Raw genomic sequence first — 15,937 nt, forward strand, 5'->3', positions numbered from 1 at the left:
TCTGCGCCGTCAGGCCACTGTTTTGGCAAAGCTCACCAGACACCCAGGCTCTCACGCAGGGGCTGCACGAGTGAAGGAACTGGTGCATTGGGAACACCACATCCCTCCAGCACCCACAGCCCTGTTCCAGACTTGGTGGACACAGTGAGTAGGGAAATCAACCCCCTCCAAAAGCCAGTGGCTGCTGGACACCCCCTCTCCCACCACAGCCCCCCAAGACTCAAATCATGCCAGACTCATGTCAGCTGCCACTATACCCCCAGACCTGTGGTTTCTGGGAAAGAGCCTGGATGGCAAGTCCCTGACACAGGGAACAACTTTGCTTCCTCCTCCTGGGTTTTGCCCTACGGGGGCTCTTCCCCTACACCCGCAGACATCATCTTTGGGCACAGAAGACTTCAAGAGCAAGGTTTTACAGAAGCTACGACAAAGGCAAAGCTTCGCTAAAACACAGGTTGAGAATAACTGCACTGCCAGTGCCCTTTCTAAAAAACAAGAGCTCCTCAAGCACACCCTGATTCTAGGGTATCTTACAGACAGATCAACAGATCTGGCGCAAAACAAAAACATCAACCAAAGCAAAGCTAAAAGCAACTGAGGACAGCCTGCCATGCTGGGTCTGTGTAAATAAGGAGAGAAGCATGTATTTAAATGTTTTTATTTCAACTAATGCTTTGCCACCATATTACATCACTTTGAATAGCTTGGAATAGCAATACGATCTCAAAATATAGCAAACAGCTTGCCAAAGCAAGATAATATTAAATCCTATGGATACAGCATCTTCCTTCTTTGGCGACAACGCTTCCTTTTATCTGTAAAAATAGTTTTATGTTCCAGCACACTTGCTGCTCAGTTTATTGAACCCTGCTGTTTATAACATTTGCCTCTTCCCTGCACAAACCTCCCCACAATGTAGTATGGTTTTATATCCAACAGCATTTTAAATAAAAAAGTTATAGTTTTCATGCAGATTTTTGTAAAAATTATTTTCTAGGTGCACAGAACTGAACCAAGATGCATACAAAAATGCATTCACTTCCATTCTCAGGTGTAACCGTGCCATCAGCAACATGATATCATACATTACTGCGAGAGGTCCAAGGATGGTGGTATTCTCATATATAGTATAACTTTAAAAAAACCAAAACAAAATAACAAAAAAAACCTTTTTATAAGCAGCAAGAGAAAAAACTGCCATGCTTTATTGGTAAAGTAATCAAAATAGTTAGATGTATAAAAAAAAGCACCATGTACAAAGAATACCAGAGGAAGATCCATCTTCCTAATTACACATTTCTCATTTAGCATTGCGAGCTGGCCTGCAGGTCCCAACTTGTACTGTAGCTTTATTTGCAAAGTTAAGGAAGTGGTCAAACCTAGAATATGCTTGGACTGTATGACAGAAATTAACCTGGATTGCAGATAGAAATTACTTTTTTTTTTTTCCATTACAACTCATACCAACCACCTTATAGCTCTCAGGGGTAAGAAAAACACGCACCAAGTATCTGAGAAATAATGGAGTGAAAAACAGCTCCAGAGCAGTATTGCAAGATGCAGGTCTGTTATGAATGCATTTCTATGAGCACTTGGTAAGTTAAACTTTCCTTTGGGAAAAGAGCACGTCTGTTGGTTAAAACTCCTCTCCCTGAGAATTTTGATAAGAGTTTGTCTTGCAAAGCAAAACAAAGTCCTTTGAACTTCAATAGTTCCTAGGCCAACAGCATTTCAACGTGGTCACAGCTGATCTGCTACTCATGCACCCAGGGTGGCAGGTTGGGTTTTTGTTGCGTTTCGGTTTTTGTTATTTTTTTTTCCTTTACATGGATCAACCCTTTTATACTCGCTTCATTCCTCTGCCCATCAAGCAGGCAAACACGGTCATGACCATCTTCGGTTTCACCTCCACAAGATCTTCTGGAAGAGCATAAACTCTGGCACCAATTCTTCTTGCCATGGACACAGCATACCTATTCACCATGGAAAGATGAGTGGGTGAGCACTGAGACTGCTACCAATAAATGACAAGTCAGCTCCTGCCCTATACAACACAATTTCACTTATTATCCTCTTTATTAAGATTCAAGATGTACAACAGTCCAATCACACCACATCTGTTTGTTTTATATATGTTTTTTTGATTTTTTGCTGTATTCCTTTTCCACAGTAGAGGAAAGTGCCTTTAATGCGCAAATTGACCTTTGAATGTCAAGCCCACTTTACCAACAGTTAAAAAAAATTGTAATTAATATTTGTTAGGGCTAATAGATAGCATGTATAACCAAGGATTAATCAGTTAACATTTACATTTCCCCTTCTGTCTGCTCTTTAAGAATAATCAAGGGAGGCTATTATCTGCAAGAAACTTTGCTGTCATTCTGCCACCGTGGAATAGTCGCAGAACACACATTTCAAAGGCATGTTTTAATAGGCATACTCTAAACTTGACAACCTATGATGATTCAACAAGACATGAGATATACAAGGGCTCAGTTTCAAAACCCTCAGCCACTGGCTGAGCACTTCACCTGCCTGAACAAACAGGTGAGAAACAGAATATCATTGCTAAGAACTGCTTGGGCTGTTCTGTGTTTCTCTCAATAAGCAAGAGAGTCCAGCCAACTACTCCCTCCAGCGTTACAGGCAAGGACAGCAATTAGATTTCAAGAAGTGCTGCCTGTCTAAAAGGGATTGAAAACCACAGCAATAAACTGCAGTAAAAACACTTGCAGCTTAAGGCCAGCACATAGAAGGTGCACTCTTTCGATGCAAAACAGCTTTTGACATAGCAAACTTACTTAGCATTATTTTGTTTGTCATCTTCTGATAGATGACCCGTCTTTACAAGGTCATAGTTGATACAACCAGGCTGTATAGCATCAATTAAATCCACAACTGCCAAGCTTGTGCTGATAGTCTTGTCCTAGAGAACACAGGGACAGACAAGTAAAGATGAATGTCTAATCCTTAAAGCATACTTCTCACCTCAACTCAGCTCCTCTGCAACGTGCAACAAAACAAGCTTTAAACAAGCGATTTCAAAGCAGCAGTGTTAGTGATTATTCCCAGCTGGACCACAGGAAAAACCAAACTGCTGCTTCACCTTTGGTAATAGTACAAGATCACTACTCCAATTTACTGCAGGTGCTCTGAAAATACGAAGCAGTAACTGATGTGCAGGCAGCAGGTCTGCCCCACTGACCAGACCCCAAGGGACAACGTTCACCTACGAACACTTGCCAGCTCCAGCCCCTATGCTTGCCAGCATCTCAGCCTCCACCTCTGCCCCAGAGCCCAGCCACCCTCCCCTCCTCTGCTACCCCATCAGCTCTCTTGCCCCACTGCTATTCCCCACCATGGACGGTCCTAAAATGTCTCCTTTCTGGTAGCTTGAAGCACTTTGTTCCCAGCACAGACTGTCCTGTTTAAACCCCTTTCTAAGATGACCCTGCTGTTCCTCCAGCCAAGGAAATACTTTTTGAGCACCGCTCTCCTTTTGGATGCAAGAGGGGAACCTGCACCTTGAAGTTCTGGATGGATGTGGACTTGCCAGCTTCTTTCAGGGTCTGGTTTACCCAGCTGACTATAATGTCATCATTAGCTTTCTGACCGTCACCCAGGTCCTCAAGGACATTCAGCGTGTACCTGAGAACCAGCAGAGAGAACAAGATTAGGCACAGAGTCTGGGCAAAGCCCTGCTGAGCGCGCAGCCAGGATGCAATGTGAGCCCATGGCAGCTTGGAAAGTCTTCACATAATCACACCTTGGGTTTTGTTGGGTTTTTTTTTAAACTCGTTTAGCAAAAAAGAATCATATATCTTATCTGAAGTGTGATTTCTGTTAAAGCATTTAGTCTTTCTAGCCTTTCAAGTCCTTTAATATGAGTTCACAAAATGCCTGAGTTCAGGACATTGTTAAATTGTTTTACCCTTGACCATTTTCTCCATAGGGGTAACACATTACTTGAAAGGTGTGGATCAGCTCGTGAGTTAGCATTCTGACCTCTAATGCCAAATAAGGAGCTACCATGCTGCTATTTCACACTTATATATTATATACTTGTATCATCTTAGAATTCTTCAGAAATAGATACGAAAAAGGATGATCAACTTCATCTGATATTATGTTTCTCCTTCCCCCCATTCCTATGCAGAAGGGGGTTATAAAGCAGCCCTGTAATGCTTCTCTCTCAATTTCCAATTAAAAATTAGAACATAAAAGTTGTGTAAATGTTCTTGCTTAGGGTTTCTGCATGTGGGCCAGACTTGAGCAGGTGAGATAGAGGTGATCCTGGTCAGCAGGATGTTCACAGATCCACCAGCGGATTCTCTGGAGGTCTCTGCTCCAGCCTCCTATGTGCAGCAGGATCAACTCTGCCACAGTTTTGTCCAGCTGTGTCTCAGAAACCCCCCCGAGGACAGAGGTTTTACAATCTTTCTGGGTGACCTGTTCCATTGCTGCAGTGCTCTCCCAGCAAAAAAGTTACCAAACTCTGTACTCCATTCACAAGTTTTACATGTTTGAGATGGGTCCTACCTTCTCATCAACTGCCAGACTAAGGCTAGTGTCAGTGTTGGGTTTCCATCATTCAGATCCTGTCCTCCAATGCCAACCAGGGAGAATTTAGCTGGATGCTTTCCCAAGTCTACAGCGTAGTTACAGTTTTCTAGCTACACAGGAAAAGAATTTAAATGGAAAATCACTCACAAATAAACTCACTTGACTGGATGCCTCAAATAGGAATTTTTGGTGTCCATGGCTTCTTTTAAAGCCTTTTGAAATGCTTACCTTTTTCATATTTGCTCCAAGCTTAGGGTACGGAGGCTTGTTAACCTTATTCCAGTCAACAGGAACTTTGATCTTTTCATATAATTGTAGTATTACCAGTGCATCTTGGAGATCGCTAAAGTGGAAAACATTGATTAAGCCCAATGTTTCAAGATTTAAATGCACTCTTTGTCACACCATGAATAATTACTGCTCTACAGGTTGCTGCAATTTCAACAACCCTAAAAAGAAAAAAATTCAAAACATTTTGTAGCTTTCAGGGCAGCAGAAATGCTCTATGCTTAATATCAGCTAGCTACTAAGCTGAAGCAGGTTTTAGCATGGTAGTCATCAACAGATCCAGGCAAGAATTTTGCTACATAAAATCCAAAGGTAGCCACCTCTTTCCACTGACTACAGGGACCCAGAGTATCTTGCCTCTTAACTATGATGTTTTAGTTAAGCCCTTAAATCAGAGCAACTGGAACTAAATTCCTTGTCACCTACTGCAGTTGCTCAAGCATATATAAATGTACTGGGATCTCAGGGTACCAATTTACACAAGACAGAGGAAAATAAACAAACTGCCTTCAGCCCTTAAAGCCAATTGCTGGTGTGCCAAGTGCTGCCTCAGAAATCCCTAAGGTACAGACTGCAGGGAGGGTACAGAGAGCATCTCCCGCTCTCTACATCACCCTTTCTCAAGCTCTTTGCTCAGCATTGTGGGCAGCAGCACACTGATAGGGGCACATCTCTAGTCTGATCTAGTTGGGTCTCTCCCAAGAGTCTAACGCTTACCCGTAGAGGTGATTTACATGGGGGTTCACACCAAGGGAGTTCATCCAGTTGCGGAAGGTCCGTTCCTCACGCGTCTCTCCTAGATGAGAGAAAACAGATTCATGCAACTTCTGCAAGCTCAAAGCTGCGCAGGGTTTTCCACCTTGCAAGGCAGGGAGCTTTGAGCAGCATAGCTTATCAGTTAGGTTTTCGAGTAGAAAAAGGGTATTTTTTTTCTGCCATAATTTTTTTCAAACGAAGAGGGTTGCCCTGATATCTAGTTTTGGATATCAGTTTGATTTCTCCAGGCCTTAGAACGTGACTTTTGCACTTTCTACAAGAAAAAGTAGCAGGAAGGTCTTTCACACGGGTATTAGCTAACTGCTGTCTGGGACCCAGGCAGCCAAAGCCCTAATCCCAGTTCTGCCAAGAATTAGTGCTTCCATGAACATCTCATTGCATTACTGAGCTGCTCCTGCCTGCCGCAGGAAATGGCAAAACCAAATTTCCAGTCCTGGCATGGGGACTTATAGGCTGCTGGCAGTGCTCCTACAGGCTCAGGCTCCACATCAGGGTCAGAAAGCTGAACAGGCTGTCAAGTACCCTTCTCATCTGCCACAAATGAGTAAACAACCACTGCGGCACTGAAGCCTCAAATAATAGGTGTTACTTCAATGGAGATACCTCCACTGGGCACAGCCTCTTGTGACACAAGTGTTTACTTTAGATATTTCCCTCCTGCTAATTTTGTGACTGATACGGCCATCACCTTCTAGTAGGGTCCAGTCGATGTCCTGGTTTTCAGGCTTGGTAAGTGCTGGGTACTTGTTGAACAGGTTGGCAACGAAGGCCAGGTTCAGTTTGGGGTTGCCACTGACCACATCAGCTGGCGTGACGAACTGCCGGCAGCCAAGCCGATCTGCCTGCTGAAGCATGTACTCTGCTCTCCGCAAGTCATCCTTTTCCTGCCAGGGATGCAATGGACAAGAGCTGTCATGGAAGAGATCGGGGTACAAAGCAGATGGGAAGTTTCTGATGCTACCTGGGGCAATGTCACAACTCCACCCATTAGCATGAGTCCCTAATCAAACAAAGAGATGAAACATGCACACTAATTCCTGCTGCTCTGGATGTAATAGTCCTGGTTTGTCTTGGTATTTTTCCTAGCAAGGTGCTTTCCAAGTTTATATGCTTTCCAACTTTTATGCTTTTTGAACTTGGTGGTTCAAAAGCAGAAGTCAGCATGCTCCCAAATAGAGCAAAACCACAACTGATCTCAATCACGTATGTTAATAGGTGGGTAGTGATCAGGCCTGCAACAACCGCTCATTTAAGCACATACCCAAGGTGCACACATGCCCACTGACACTTTACATGCCCTAGAAATTAAGATACCAGGTTACCTAAATGTCATGGGGCAATTGTAGGGTACAGGTGCAGCATGATTGTAAAGCATGAGGACACAACAGCCTGAATACTTACATTGAAACCCGACATGTTAATATCGATCAGAGGCTCTCCTTCTTTCTGCCCTTTAGGTGCAATTTGATTGAGGAGGTGGAAATAAGCTCTGGAATCCTGAAATGGATGAAAAAGAAAATTCAGGTTTCCCACACAACAGTGAATACACCGTAACAATTCATTTCAGGTTCATCTTTAACAAGTCACTGTGCATAATTGGCTTATGTACCTTTACTGAATTACCAAAATCTGTAAGCTTAAAAGAGAGCATAATGGCAGAAATCCAGGCAGCAGAAAAGGAAACAGAAAGAGAAAAGGTTAGAAATATTTAAGATTAAAATTATGGGGTTTAACTGTTTGAAAGGTGCCTTTGCTGCAAGCTCTAGCGTCACAGCCTCCTCTCCGATGGCTGGAGGAGGCAGGGACCCCGTGCTGCTCACTCCCATGGCCCTCACACCAGACGCCCCAAGGCAGCCCTTCCTACTGCCACAGCAACAATGAGAATGGTAAGCAAAGACAAAGTCCAAGCAAAAAGCTGATTATAAGAAGTCTGAGTGTCTTCTCCTGTGCCTGCCCATTAGGTAGAATAACTTAAAGGAGAGAGGCCAGGGATGGTCACAAACCAGGAGGAGCAAATAGCTGCAGTAATTAATTATCAACTACAAGTCCTTTTAGTCCTCAGCACTAAGAAGGACCTCAGGCATTTCCTGGCAGCCTATGGGTTGCACCAGACAAGCCAACAGCTATCAGCAAAGCTGTAAGTAATTTTGAAGTTGTAAATAAGAGTGACTGTGTGTGTGCACGCTTGCACGCACACAGGGTAGCTCTGAGCTCCCCATGCACCTCATTTGTCAAATTTTTTTTCTACCCCAACAGTCCTTTAACCTGGAATCCACTTCGGTCCTCTTTCTCCTCCTTGAAACTGCTGGCCATGTGAATTAACTCCAGAAACCTGCTGAAACCAGTGTCCAAAAACCCTACACTGACCAGGAGTCACCATCCTCCATTTCTCACTAGTGCTGAGAGAAGACAGCCACCCCCTCACATCTGAAAAACAGCTGTAAGACTCCCTGCTCCCATTTCTACTCAGCCCAGTGTAAAGAATAACAGGTCTTGTTTCCCCTCCTCTCTCCAGCCCATTACCTTTTGGATTAAATGCCATCACCTGCCAAGAGTGTGTGGAAGTCACACTCTCCAGGGACGCAGTTAAGCATTTCACCCTGAGTGAGCTACATGCCATTGAAAAATTATTTCCATCAAAAAAGATGGATTAAGAACATCTGAAAACACATGAGTAATATCAGTTTCCTACTCAATTAAAACATGAAACAGCTTTCCAGCAGGATCCCACTAGCACTGGAGGAAACATTCAGACAGTTCAACACTGGACTCAACCTCATGCCAAGAGAGAACAGCACTGCGGTACCTTAAATATACCATCCATAAAACCCCTGTTAAGCCCACTCAGTGTATTAAGGCTAAGCAAGGTCCTGTCCGCAGATGGAGGGCTTCATCTACACATGCAAACACGGCCCTGGCTGGCTCCCAACCTTCTCCCAGGCACGTGCAGGCCAGGAGAGCTCTCAGTACCTTGATATCCGAGCTGAAGTTATTGATTTTGTGCCAGCCTGCGTTTTCCAAGTGGAAGTTGGCCCATCGTAGGAGCAGCTCTTCTGGGGATAGTTTCATAAGGTCCTCCAGATTTTCACCATCACGAAGTAAGGCAGCCAGTGCTAGAAGAAAAACACTTGTGAGGGGAAGGAAGGAATTTTCAAGAGCCAAACCTGCATGCCAGAATTAGAGCTGCAGCAATATTTCAGGGGAAGAAGGGGGGGACAATACCAACTACTGATTAAGTCAAAATAATCTGGGTATTAGTGGAGTCTTCCTGAGTTAATTGTTACACAGAGAAGAGTATGAATGATCTAGAAAACTGTGCAAAAAGTATTTTCCATTTTTTTGTATCACAAAATTCTCTGGATTTTATGTGCAGTCTTTTAAGCTGATGACAGTAAGCTAAATGTAAATGTACTTTTATCTCAATTAAGAAGTGCTTCCAAGCAGTTTCATATGCACTGTTAAAAAAAGCCAGAGAAGCCAAAATAAGTACCCTTTCAGCTGGCCGCTGCTTCCCTTGCCATGAATTTTCAATCCAAGCCAAACAATGTTACCACTTCACAATTGAGAAATTTATTTAAATAAAAGACACTGAAGCCCCTCCATCCATCTGGGTGCTCTGACAGCCCATGCACAAATAACAGAGCTTTTTGAATGACTTGAAAATTTTAAATTTTGGAGGCTGTCTTGCAGGGCCAAGCAAGCACAAGGGGAAAGCACTGCTAAGAAGGAAGTGAGAGCTCAGCTGCACCACTGACAGTAGTAAGGAGGATTTTAGGAGAACCAAGTCATTGTGAGCATATTCTCAAAGACCTGAACCCCCTTTTTTTTTTTTGAGGAGATGTGCAGTTGACTATAATCTGAAAAGGATGCAAGCAGCTTTTGCCACCTCCCAACACCATTACATACCTTTGGCCAAAGCACACCGGGAGAGCCTGCCCAGCCTGAGGCATCACAAAGCAACACACACATTCTCACCACAAGGCTTGAGCCAAGATGCATCTTGACTTACAGACTTGTGTTCAGCCAGTTCTCCAAGGCCGACACACATTACTAGGACGGCACAACCCACCCAGCCTGGACCTGCTTCACAGCTATAAACAGGCTGGAGAGCACTCAGCTTGGCGCATGCCCTGATGAACCCGAAGACAAGTACCCCCCTTTTCAGCAGAGAGGAGGGGAGGGAAGAAGCAGCGACGGGGCTGGAGCTGACAGCGCAAGCAACGCCATGTTCATGCTTTAAAAGTAATCACTTAGTTTCGCTTACCTTCATTTCTGCTAAGCTCGATGTCGGCAAACAAGCCAATCTTAATGATCTGCCAAAGAAGCCCAAGGACCAGGTGGGGTTTCCCTTCTCTCAAGTCCTCTGCACCAATATTGACAACATGACACCCGATGGCGGATGCAGAATTCAACGCCAGGTTCAGGTTCTCCTGCAAACAGCACAGGTGAGTGAGACACAGCCAGGGGAGATGCTGCTTTGCCTTTCATCCAGCACCAGTGAAGTGGAGATTTCCCCCTCGTCCTTGCTCCAACAGCAGCAGCTTGGAGGAAACGCTCCCAGCCACTCTCCGGATGAAGTTTTAACGGAGCTGTGGTGGCAGCAGGCTGAATCAATAAGAACTGAACTAAGCACCAGGGTTTAATTTCAGCCTCTGGTATTTAGTTTCAGCCTCTGAGTTGCAACTAGAGGTGTCAACAAGAATAAGGCTAGAGAAGTGTTAAGTTATACGCACACACACGCAGAGGCATCCTCGCAAAAACAACCTGTTGTACTATGAAATGATTCATAGACAACGTCAATAACCATATTGTTTTAAAAAGACAGCACTGTATATAATCACCGCAGCAATATCAGGTGCGCACAGCATTTCAGCCATTTTACCTATTTTGTCATTAAGTTAGCATTTTTGTCTTTTGAACTGTATTCACAGCACTGTCAACTATGCACAGTACAAAACTGCCTTTAATAATTAAATGCAAGCTAATAAAACCCACTCCTTTCCAGAGTTCCACAATAATGCCTCGAGCCACAGTGCTGTTTTCATTAATTCTATCTGAATATGAATTTCAGCAAAAATACAGAAATGTATTATACCTGAATTATGAACGGTGTGAGTTTCTTCTTGTTAATTGCTCTTTCATCAATCGTGTCCGGAACAGAAAGATTGATCATTTTGCTGGTAGGAGGAAAAACAATAATATTTGAACAACATTTAGTATTTAATCTCAATAAAACTCAATGCACTGTTACAATACTCACCACAGTACATTTCCTTTTGCCTGTTTGGTTTTGTGTATTTTTTTTTTTTAAATCAAGGTTGTGTAAATCAGAAGTTAATATTTACGTTATCAAGAATGTATTTGTAACTAATAGCTAAGCCTGAAACCTTAAACATGTTACTGGCCACTACTGATCTCAGCTACTGTAGCAAAAAGAGCACATGAATTATTCACAGCACAGTCACTGAACTAGTGAAGACTCGCTGCTCTGTTGACATCCACTGCAGATGCTAGTAAGACAACACGCTTCCTCCTATTGTAAAGGTGTACTACTGCTGGCAAGAAAAAACTGCCCCAAAAAAGCACAAACACTTTGAGAGCTCAGTGGGGAGCACACAAGCGCAATGAACTTTTAGTCAACAGAAAACATGGCAAGTTTTTACTTTACATTATAAGCTACTTCCTACTCAGTTCAGTCTTCACCTGAAGACCTGACTTACTTGAAACTGGGGTGATAAAAAACAAAAAAATTGCAAGCTAAAGGAAAAAAAAAGAAAACAAATGAAAGGCAATGGGCAGCCCACTAAACATCTTTTGTGTATTTACAGAGTGACTGAAATTCCAGGCTGATCCAGTTCTCCGCTATATTAATTCACTTACATTTAAAAAACAAACCAAAAACACAAAACCAAAAGAAATCCCATACATAGAAGGTGGCTGGTGTTTAGCAGCCCTGAGTGCCTTCTGTTTTCAGTGCACAGCAAAATAAGTTACTAACTTGTGCAGCTATTACCAAAAGCAACAAGAGGATTCCCAGAAAATCCATTTTCAGGTTAATTAATAAGGTCGCTAACATTCCCGCAGAGGTTACCATCTGTCTAAACATCCAAGAAAATGGCTATTTAACACATCTGCCTTCCCCCAAGCTACCTAGCATCAGGCCGAGTTTGTACCAGGACAGCTTCTGCTCCTGCAAGGCACCTTCTCCCCGTCAGCAAAGTCAGTCTCAAGCCCAAGCAAAAACACTAGACAAAAATACCAGCTTGTGAAGTTGGCATCAAAGCTGAAGCATCACACAATGACAATGAAAGCCTGGGTGACTGAGGCCCTTTTTATATGTCAAAGCATTATGCACACACACTAGTCAAAAAAACCAGCCTAGAATAGGATGAAAAAATCCCCTAACTAAGTTTTGGGAATTTATTTTGGTGATTTTTTTTAATTTTTTTTTTTTAATTCAGGAGCCATCATGACTTACCATAGCACAATCCCATCTCCCACAGCTTTGAACAGGTCATCTGTATTTGGGTTCATTGGAATAACGTGCCTACAGTCGGGATCATTTTCCAGGGCCTTGTTTATCCAGTTTACAAAGGCATATTTTTCTTCCTCTAAGATAACCAATTGTAAATTTAATACAGGTTTTTCATAACATAGCAAAGATTTTCCCAAAAGAATCAGTGTACAATAGCCCAGGGAAATAAAAGCCCCACTATCATTACCACACTATTTTATTAGTCACACAAGTTTAAAGAAATATGACTTTCACTTCCAATTACCAGAATATTCCTGTTACTTATTACTCAACAACTTTATTATATTCAAGTGTGGCACAAGGACTTCAACAGCAAGCACAGTTAAAACAAATAAGCACACAATAAATCTACACACTGCTAATCTTGCATTACCCTCTAATTCTGTCCTGCTCTCACCTTGACGTGAGATCATTCAGCTATCAGAAAACAAAAGCATAGCACACGGCAGGGCAGTAGAAATCTACTATTTTTAGCATACGGCCTCCACTTACCCAAGAGAGGAGCTGAAAGGCAGAGCATTACCTGAGTAGGAGTGCTGCGTCCCCTCACTGGAGAGCTCCGAGGTCCCCCCGATCGCACAGATTCCTTCCTTCCTGTTAATTGCTTTTCTGAATGTTTTAGCGATATCACTGCTTTTCACCTCTTGGAAAATCTACAATTTAAAGTGCTCTGTTAGACAAGAAAAACTTCATAAAATGAAAGGACCACAGAAGCAGCTATTTCTTCTCGACTTTAAAGCAAACCCTGTAGTAAAATCAGCAAATGTGAAGGACCCATCAAGGGTGTAGTGGTATTAAATTTAACATGGATAGTGGGCAGAGAGTCGTCCCACTCTCAAACACATACTGCAAGTGCCCGTTGAAACAGAAGCACTAGGCATGAAGTACCTCGCATACATTTACCTTCTCAAGTAGATTTCAAGACACTACAGGAAAAAAAAAAAAAAAGTGAAACCTTTGCAGTCTGAGAGCAGGTACACATGCAGCAGTTTCCGCAGGACCAAAGTTGATGAAGCTGTTGTGCAATTTTAACCTTTCTGTGTAAGCCAGATGCTCACGTGACTGTGACTTTAGTTCACACAAAACACTTTGTCCACAACTCAAGAAACAATTCTTTTTAAGTGTGTAACAGTCAAATCTGCAATAATGTGTAACAACGTGCGCTCCAGATAAGGATTCCTCCTTCCCCAACAGCAGGCTTGGGCTGACAAAACACCCTCGCGTTTGAGGGCAGAAGAGAAGCTTTAGCACAGAAAGATTACACGTGCCATTTGCGCAGGTTGTATATTACTATTAGTGGCCCTGAGGTCCTACAGCACTGAGCAACTATTAGAAAAAAATACATTTGATGGCTTGAAAGCCTACTGTAACTCCCTCAAAACTTAACCAAATTAGTTTCAACCACGCTGAAAACACAAATGAAACATATACAGAAACATAACCAGAAAAAGGCAATGAAACAGCACTGTAAAGCAGAACAAAGTGCTTCTGTTAAAAAGAGAGGAGGGGACTTGCCCACCTGGCTGCAGAGGTGTCACTGCAGGGCCAGCCTGCTGGCTGTCACGCCTTACCTTCCCCATCCCTTAAACACAGGGGAGGTGGAGAGTCAAGATGATGATGCCAGTGCAGTTAAACCATCTCCTGATGGCACGCGGAGGTTTTGCTCACCCCAGCGACCAGCTAGAGCTGAGCGAAGACTCAAGAGCCGAAAAGTTGTGGGTTTTCTGGTTGGTTGGTTTTAAACTTAAGGATTTTGATACAGATTTGTTTATTTTAAAATTTGCTGGACTAATTACTGGTATTGCACACCCTCTTTGAAAATATGTGCTTCAACTTCAAGTCAGCTCATGTCACCCTTTGTGACATAAACCCCAGCAAAAGTGCTCAGAGTTAAAAAACAGCAACAGTTCTGTTTGTAAAAATCCTACAACTAGCCATTGCTTCTACTGTATAGCTTAGTTGCCTGTAAGACATTTCGTGTTCACTTGATCATTGGTACCATTCAAATGTGACAGAAAAGATTTATTTCTTCTTTCCTAGTGCAAAGTTAGAGTTATGGACCAGCTCAAACCAACAGCTGAAACATGCACCCAGCATGCAAGTGTTCACAAACTGCAAACAAACTCCAACTTACTAGTTGACTCCGAACTCAAAAGTTCAGAGGGTCTGAAAACAATTAAGGAACAGAAGGTGAAGATAAATTAACAAATATCAAGAAAAGTAGTTGACATGAAAACAGCTCCCCCAGTGTACTGCAAATACTTTTATTACTCTTTCAGCAGTCAGTCATCAGAGTGTAAAAAGGATGAAGGGATCTACATCAAACCACTATCTCTGAATTAGTGCTGTGCTTTTGTAAAAATAAAAAAAAAAAATTCTGACCTATTTCTACAGAAAAAAATGAAGGTTAGACCCATCCTTCAGCTTCTCCTATCTCTTTGCTCCTGTTCTTCCCTTTTAAGGCAACAAACAGATCTGAATTTTCCTAGATCAGCATCAAGGACTAGTCTCCAAGTGTGTCTTGAAATGCCCTCTCAAATCTTTAGCAAATACCTGTAGTCCCATTAAATTGAGAAAGGAAATTATACTGCTTCACTGGGAGAACAAGCATTCATCTATGTGCCTGGAAAAACTGAGTAGCTTCCAGTCAATACTGCAAGCGTGGAGAACTGGAAGTCTTTTTTCCAGTTGTCACCTCATGTGGAAATGGTCTTTTGGCCTCCAACAAAGTTTTCATATAAGAAAAGCATGTGGATTCTTTTTGGTTTTTGTTTAAAAACCAACATGTTTCCCCTCTGTCCAAATCCAAGGGCTGGCAGTGACAGCACAAAAGACTGGTCATATGCAGAGATCTGTACAAAGAAGTGATTTTTACATGACAAGTCCTTGAAAAGTGATCAGTTTGTAGAAAGAAAACTAGGATTAGGGTAAGTGGCTGAGAAGCCAGGTTCAACCTCTTCTACCCTCTTCCTTAGCTTTGTCTAAAAGGGGTCCCCCAGGCTACTGGAAATTCAGAAATACCACTTACATAGACAAACTCTTCAAAACTAATCTTCCCATCTTTATTCTTGTCACTGTCAATCATGAGCTTCTGGATGATCTCTCTCACTTTGTATCCGGGGAGAGGCAGGTTGGCTTCCTTGAAGAGCTCATGCAACTCATAGTCGCAGATGAACCCGTTGCTGTTGAGGTCTGAGGAAGAGAAGGGGCAGGAGAAGGTTTTAGAAACATGCCAGTACCCTGACAGGCCCAGGCCAGGACAGCAGAGCAGAAACACAGCCCCACAGCCCCCATGCTCCAAAGTGCTTTATGGAGAGCAGCCTGAGCACTGGGGATGTCTACAAGACATGGAGGTAAGGAGGAATCTCCTAGCATGGCCCATCGTAGCACACCTGTTTTGGGGCCGCATTGCGCAGAGCACTCATCTTTGCTGAAAGCAAAATCCATGCAGGACACAGACACTGTGGCGGGTTGACCGTGGCTGAACACCAGGTGCCCACCAAAGCTGTTCTATCACTCCCCCTCCTCAGCTGGACAGGGGAGAGAAAAATATAACAAAGAGCTTGTGGGTCGAGATAAGGACAGGAGAGATCACTCACCAATTACTGTCATGGGCAAAACAGACTCAGCTTGGGGAAAATTAACTCAATTTATTACCAATCAACCAGCATAGGGTAATGAGAAATAAAACCAAATCTCAGAACACCTTCCCTCCACCCCTCCCTTCTTCCTGGGCACAACTTCACTCCCGGATTCTCTACCAACCCCCCCAGC

General features: G+C 43.1%; 1 protein-coding gene across 1 annotated transcript in view; it reads right to left on the reverse strand.

Annotated features, from left to right (window-relative positions):
* Positions 1–642: 642 nt before the first annotated feature.
* Positions 643–15,937, reverse strand: part of PLS3 (plastin 3) — a 34,864-nt gene continuing 19,569 nt past the window's right edge. Inside the window, exons 3-16 of the mRNA XM_010565267.1 lie at positions 15,192–15,355; positions 12,687–12,816; positions 12,107–12,239; positions 10,724–10,805; positions 9,893–10,058; positions 8,599–8,741; positions 7,030–7,125; positions 6,317–6,512; positions 5,569–5,647; positions 4,792–4,906; positions 4,540–4,673; positions 3,525–3,648; positions 2,802–2,926; positions 643–1,973 (exon numbers count right to left, since the gene is read on the reverse strand). Coding sequence (XP_010563569.1) covers positions 1,841–1,973; positions 2,802–2,926; positions 3,525–3,648; positions 4,540–4,673; positions 4,792–4,906; positions 5,569–5,647; positions 6,317–6,512; positions 7,030–7,125; positions 8,599–8,741; positions 9,893–10,058; positions 10,724–10,805; positions 12,107–12,239; positions 12,687–12,816; positions 15,192–15,355 — 1,820 coding nt within the window. The 3' untranslated portion in view covers positions 643–1,840. The remainder of the gene's footprint in view (positions 1,974–2,801; positions 2,927–3,524; positions 3,649–4,539; positions 4,674–4,791; positions 4,907–5,568; positions 5,648–6,316; positions 6,513–7,029; positions 7,126–8,598; positions 8,742–9,892; positions 10,059–10,723; positions 10,806–12,106; positions 12,240–12,686; positions 12,817–15,191; positions 15,356–15,937) is intronic.

The sequence above is a fragment of the Haliaeetus leucocephalus genome, unplaced genomic scaffold, assembly GCF_000737465.1.
Source record: "Haliaeetus leucocephalus isolate CR32 unplaced genomic scaffold, Haliaeetus_leucocephalus-4.0 Scaffold189, whole genome shotgun sequence".
Lineage (NCBI taxonomy): Eukaryota > Metazoa > Chordata > Aves > Accipitriformes > Accipitridae > Haliaeetus > Haliaeetus leucocephalus.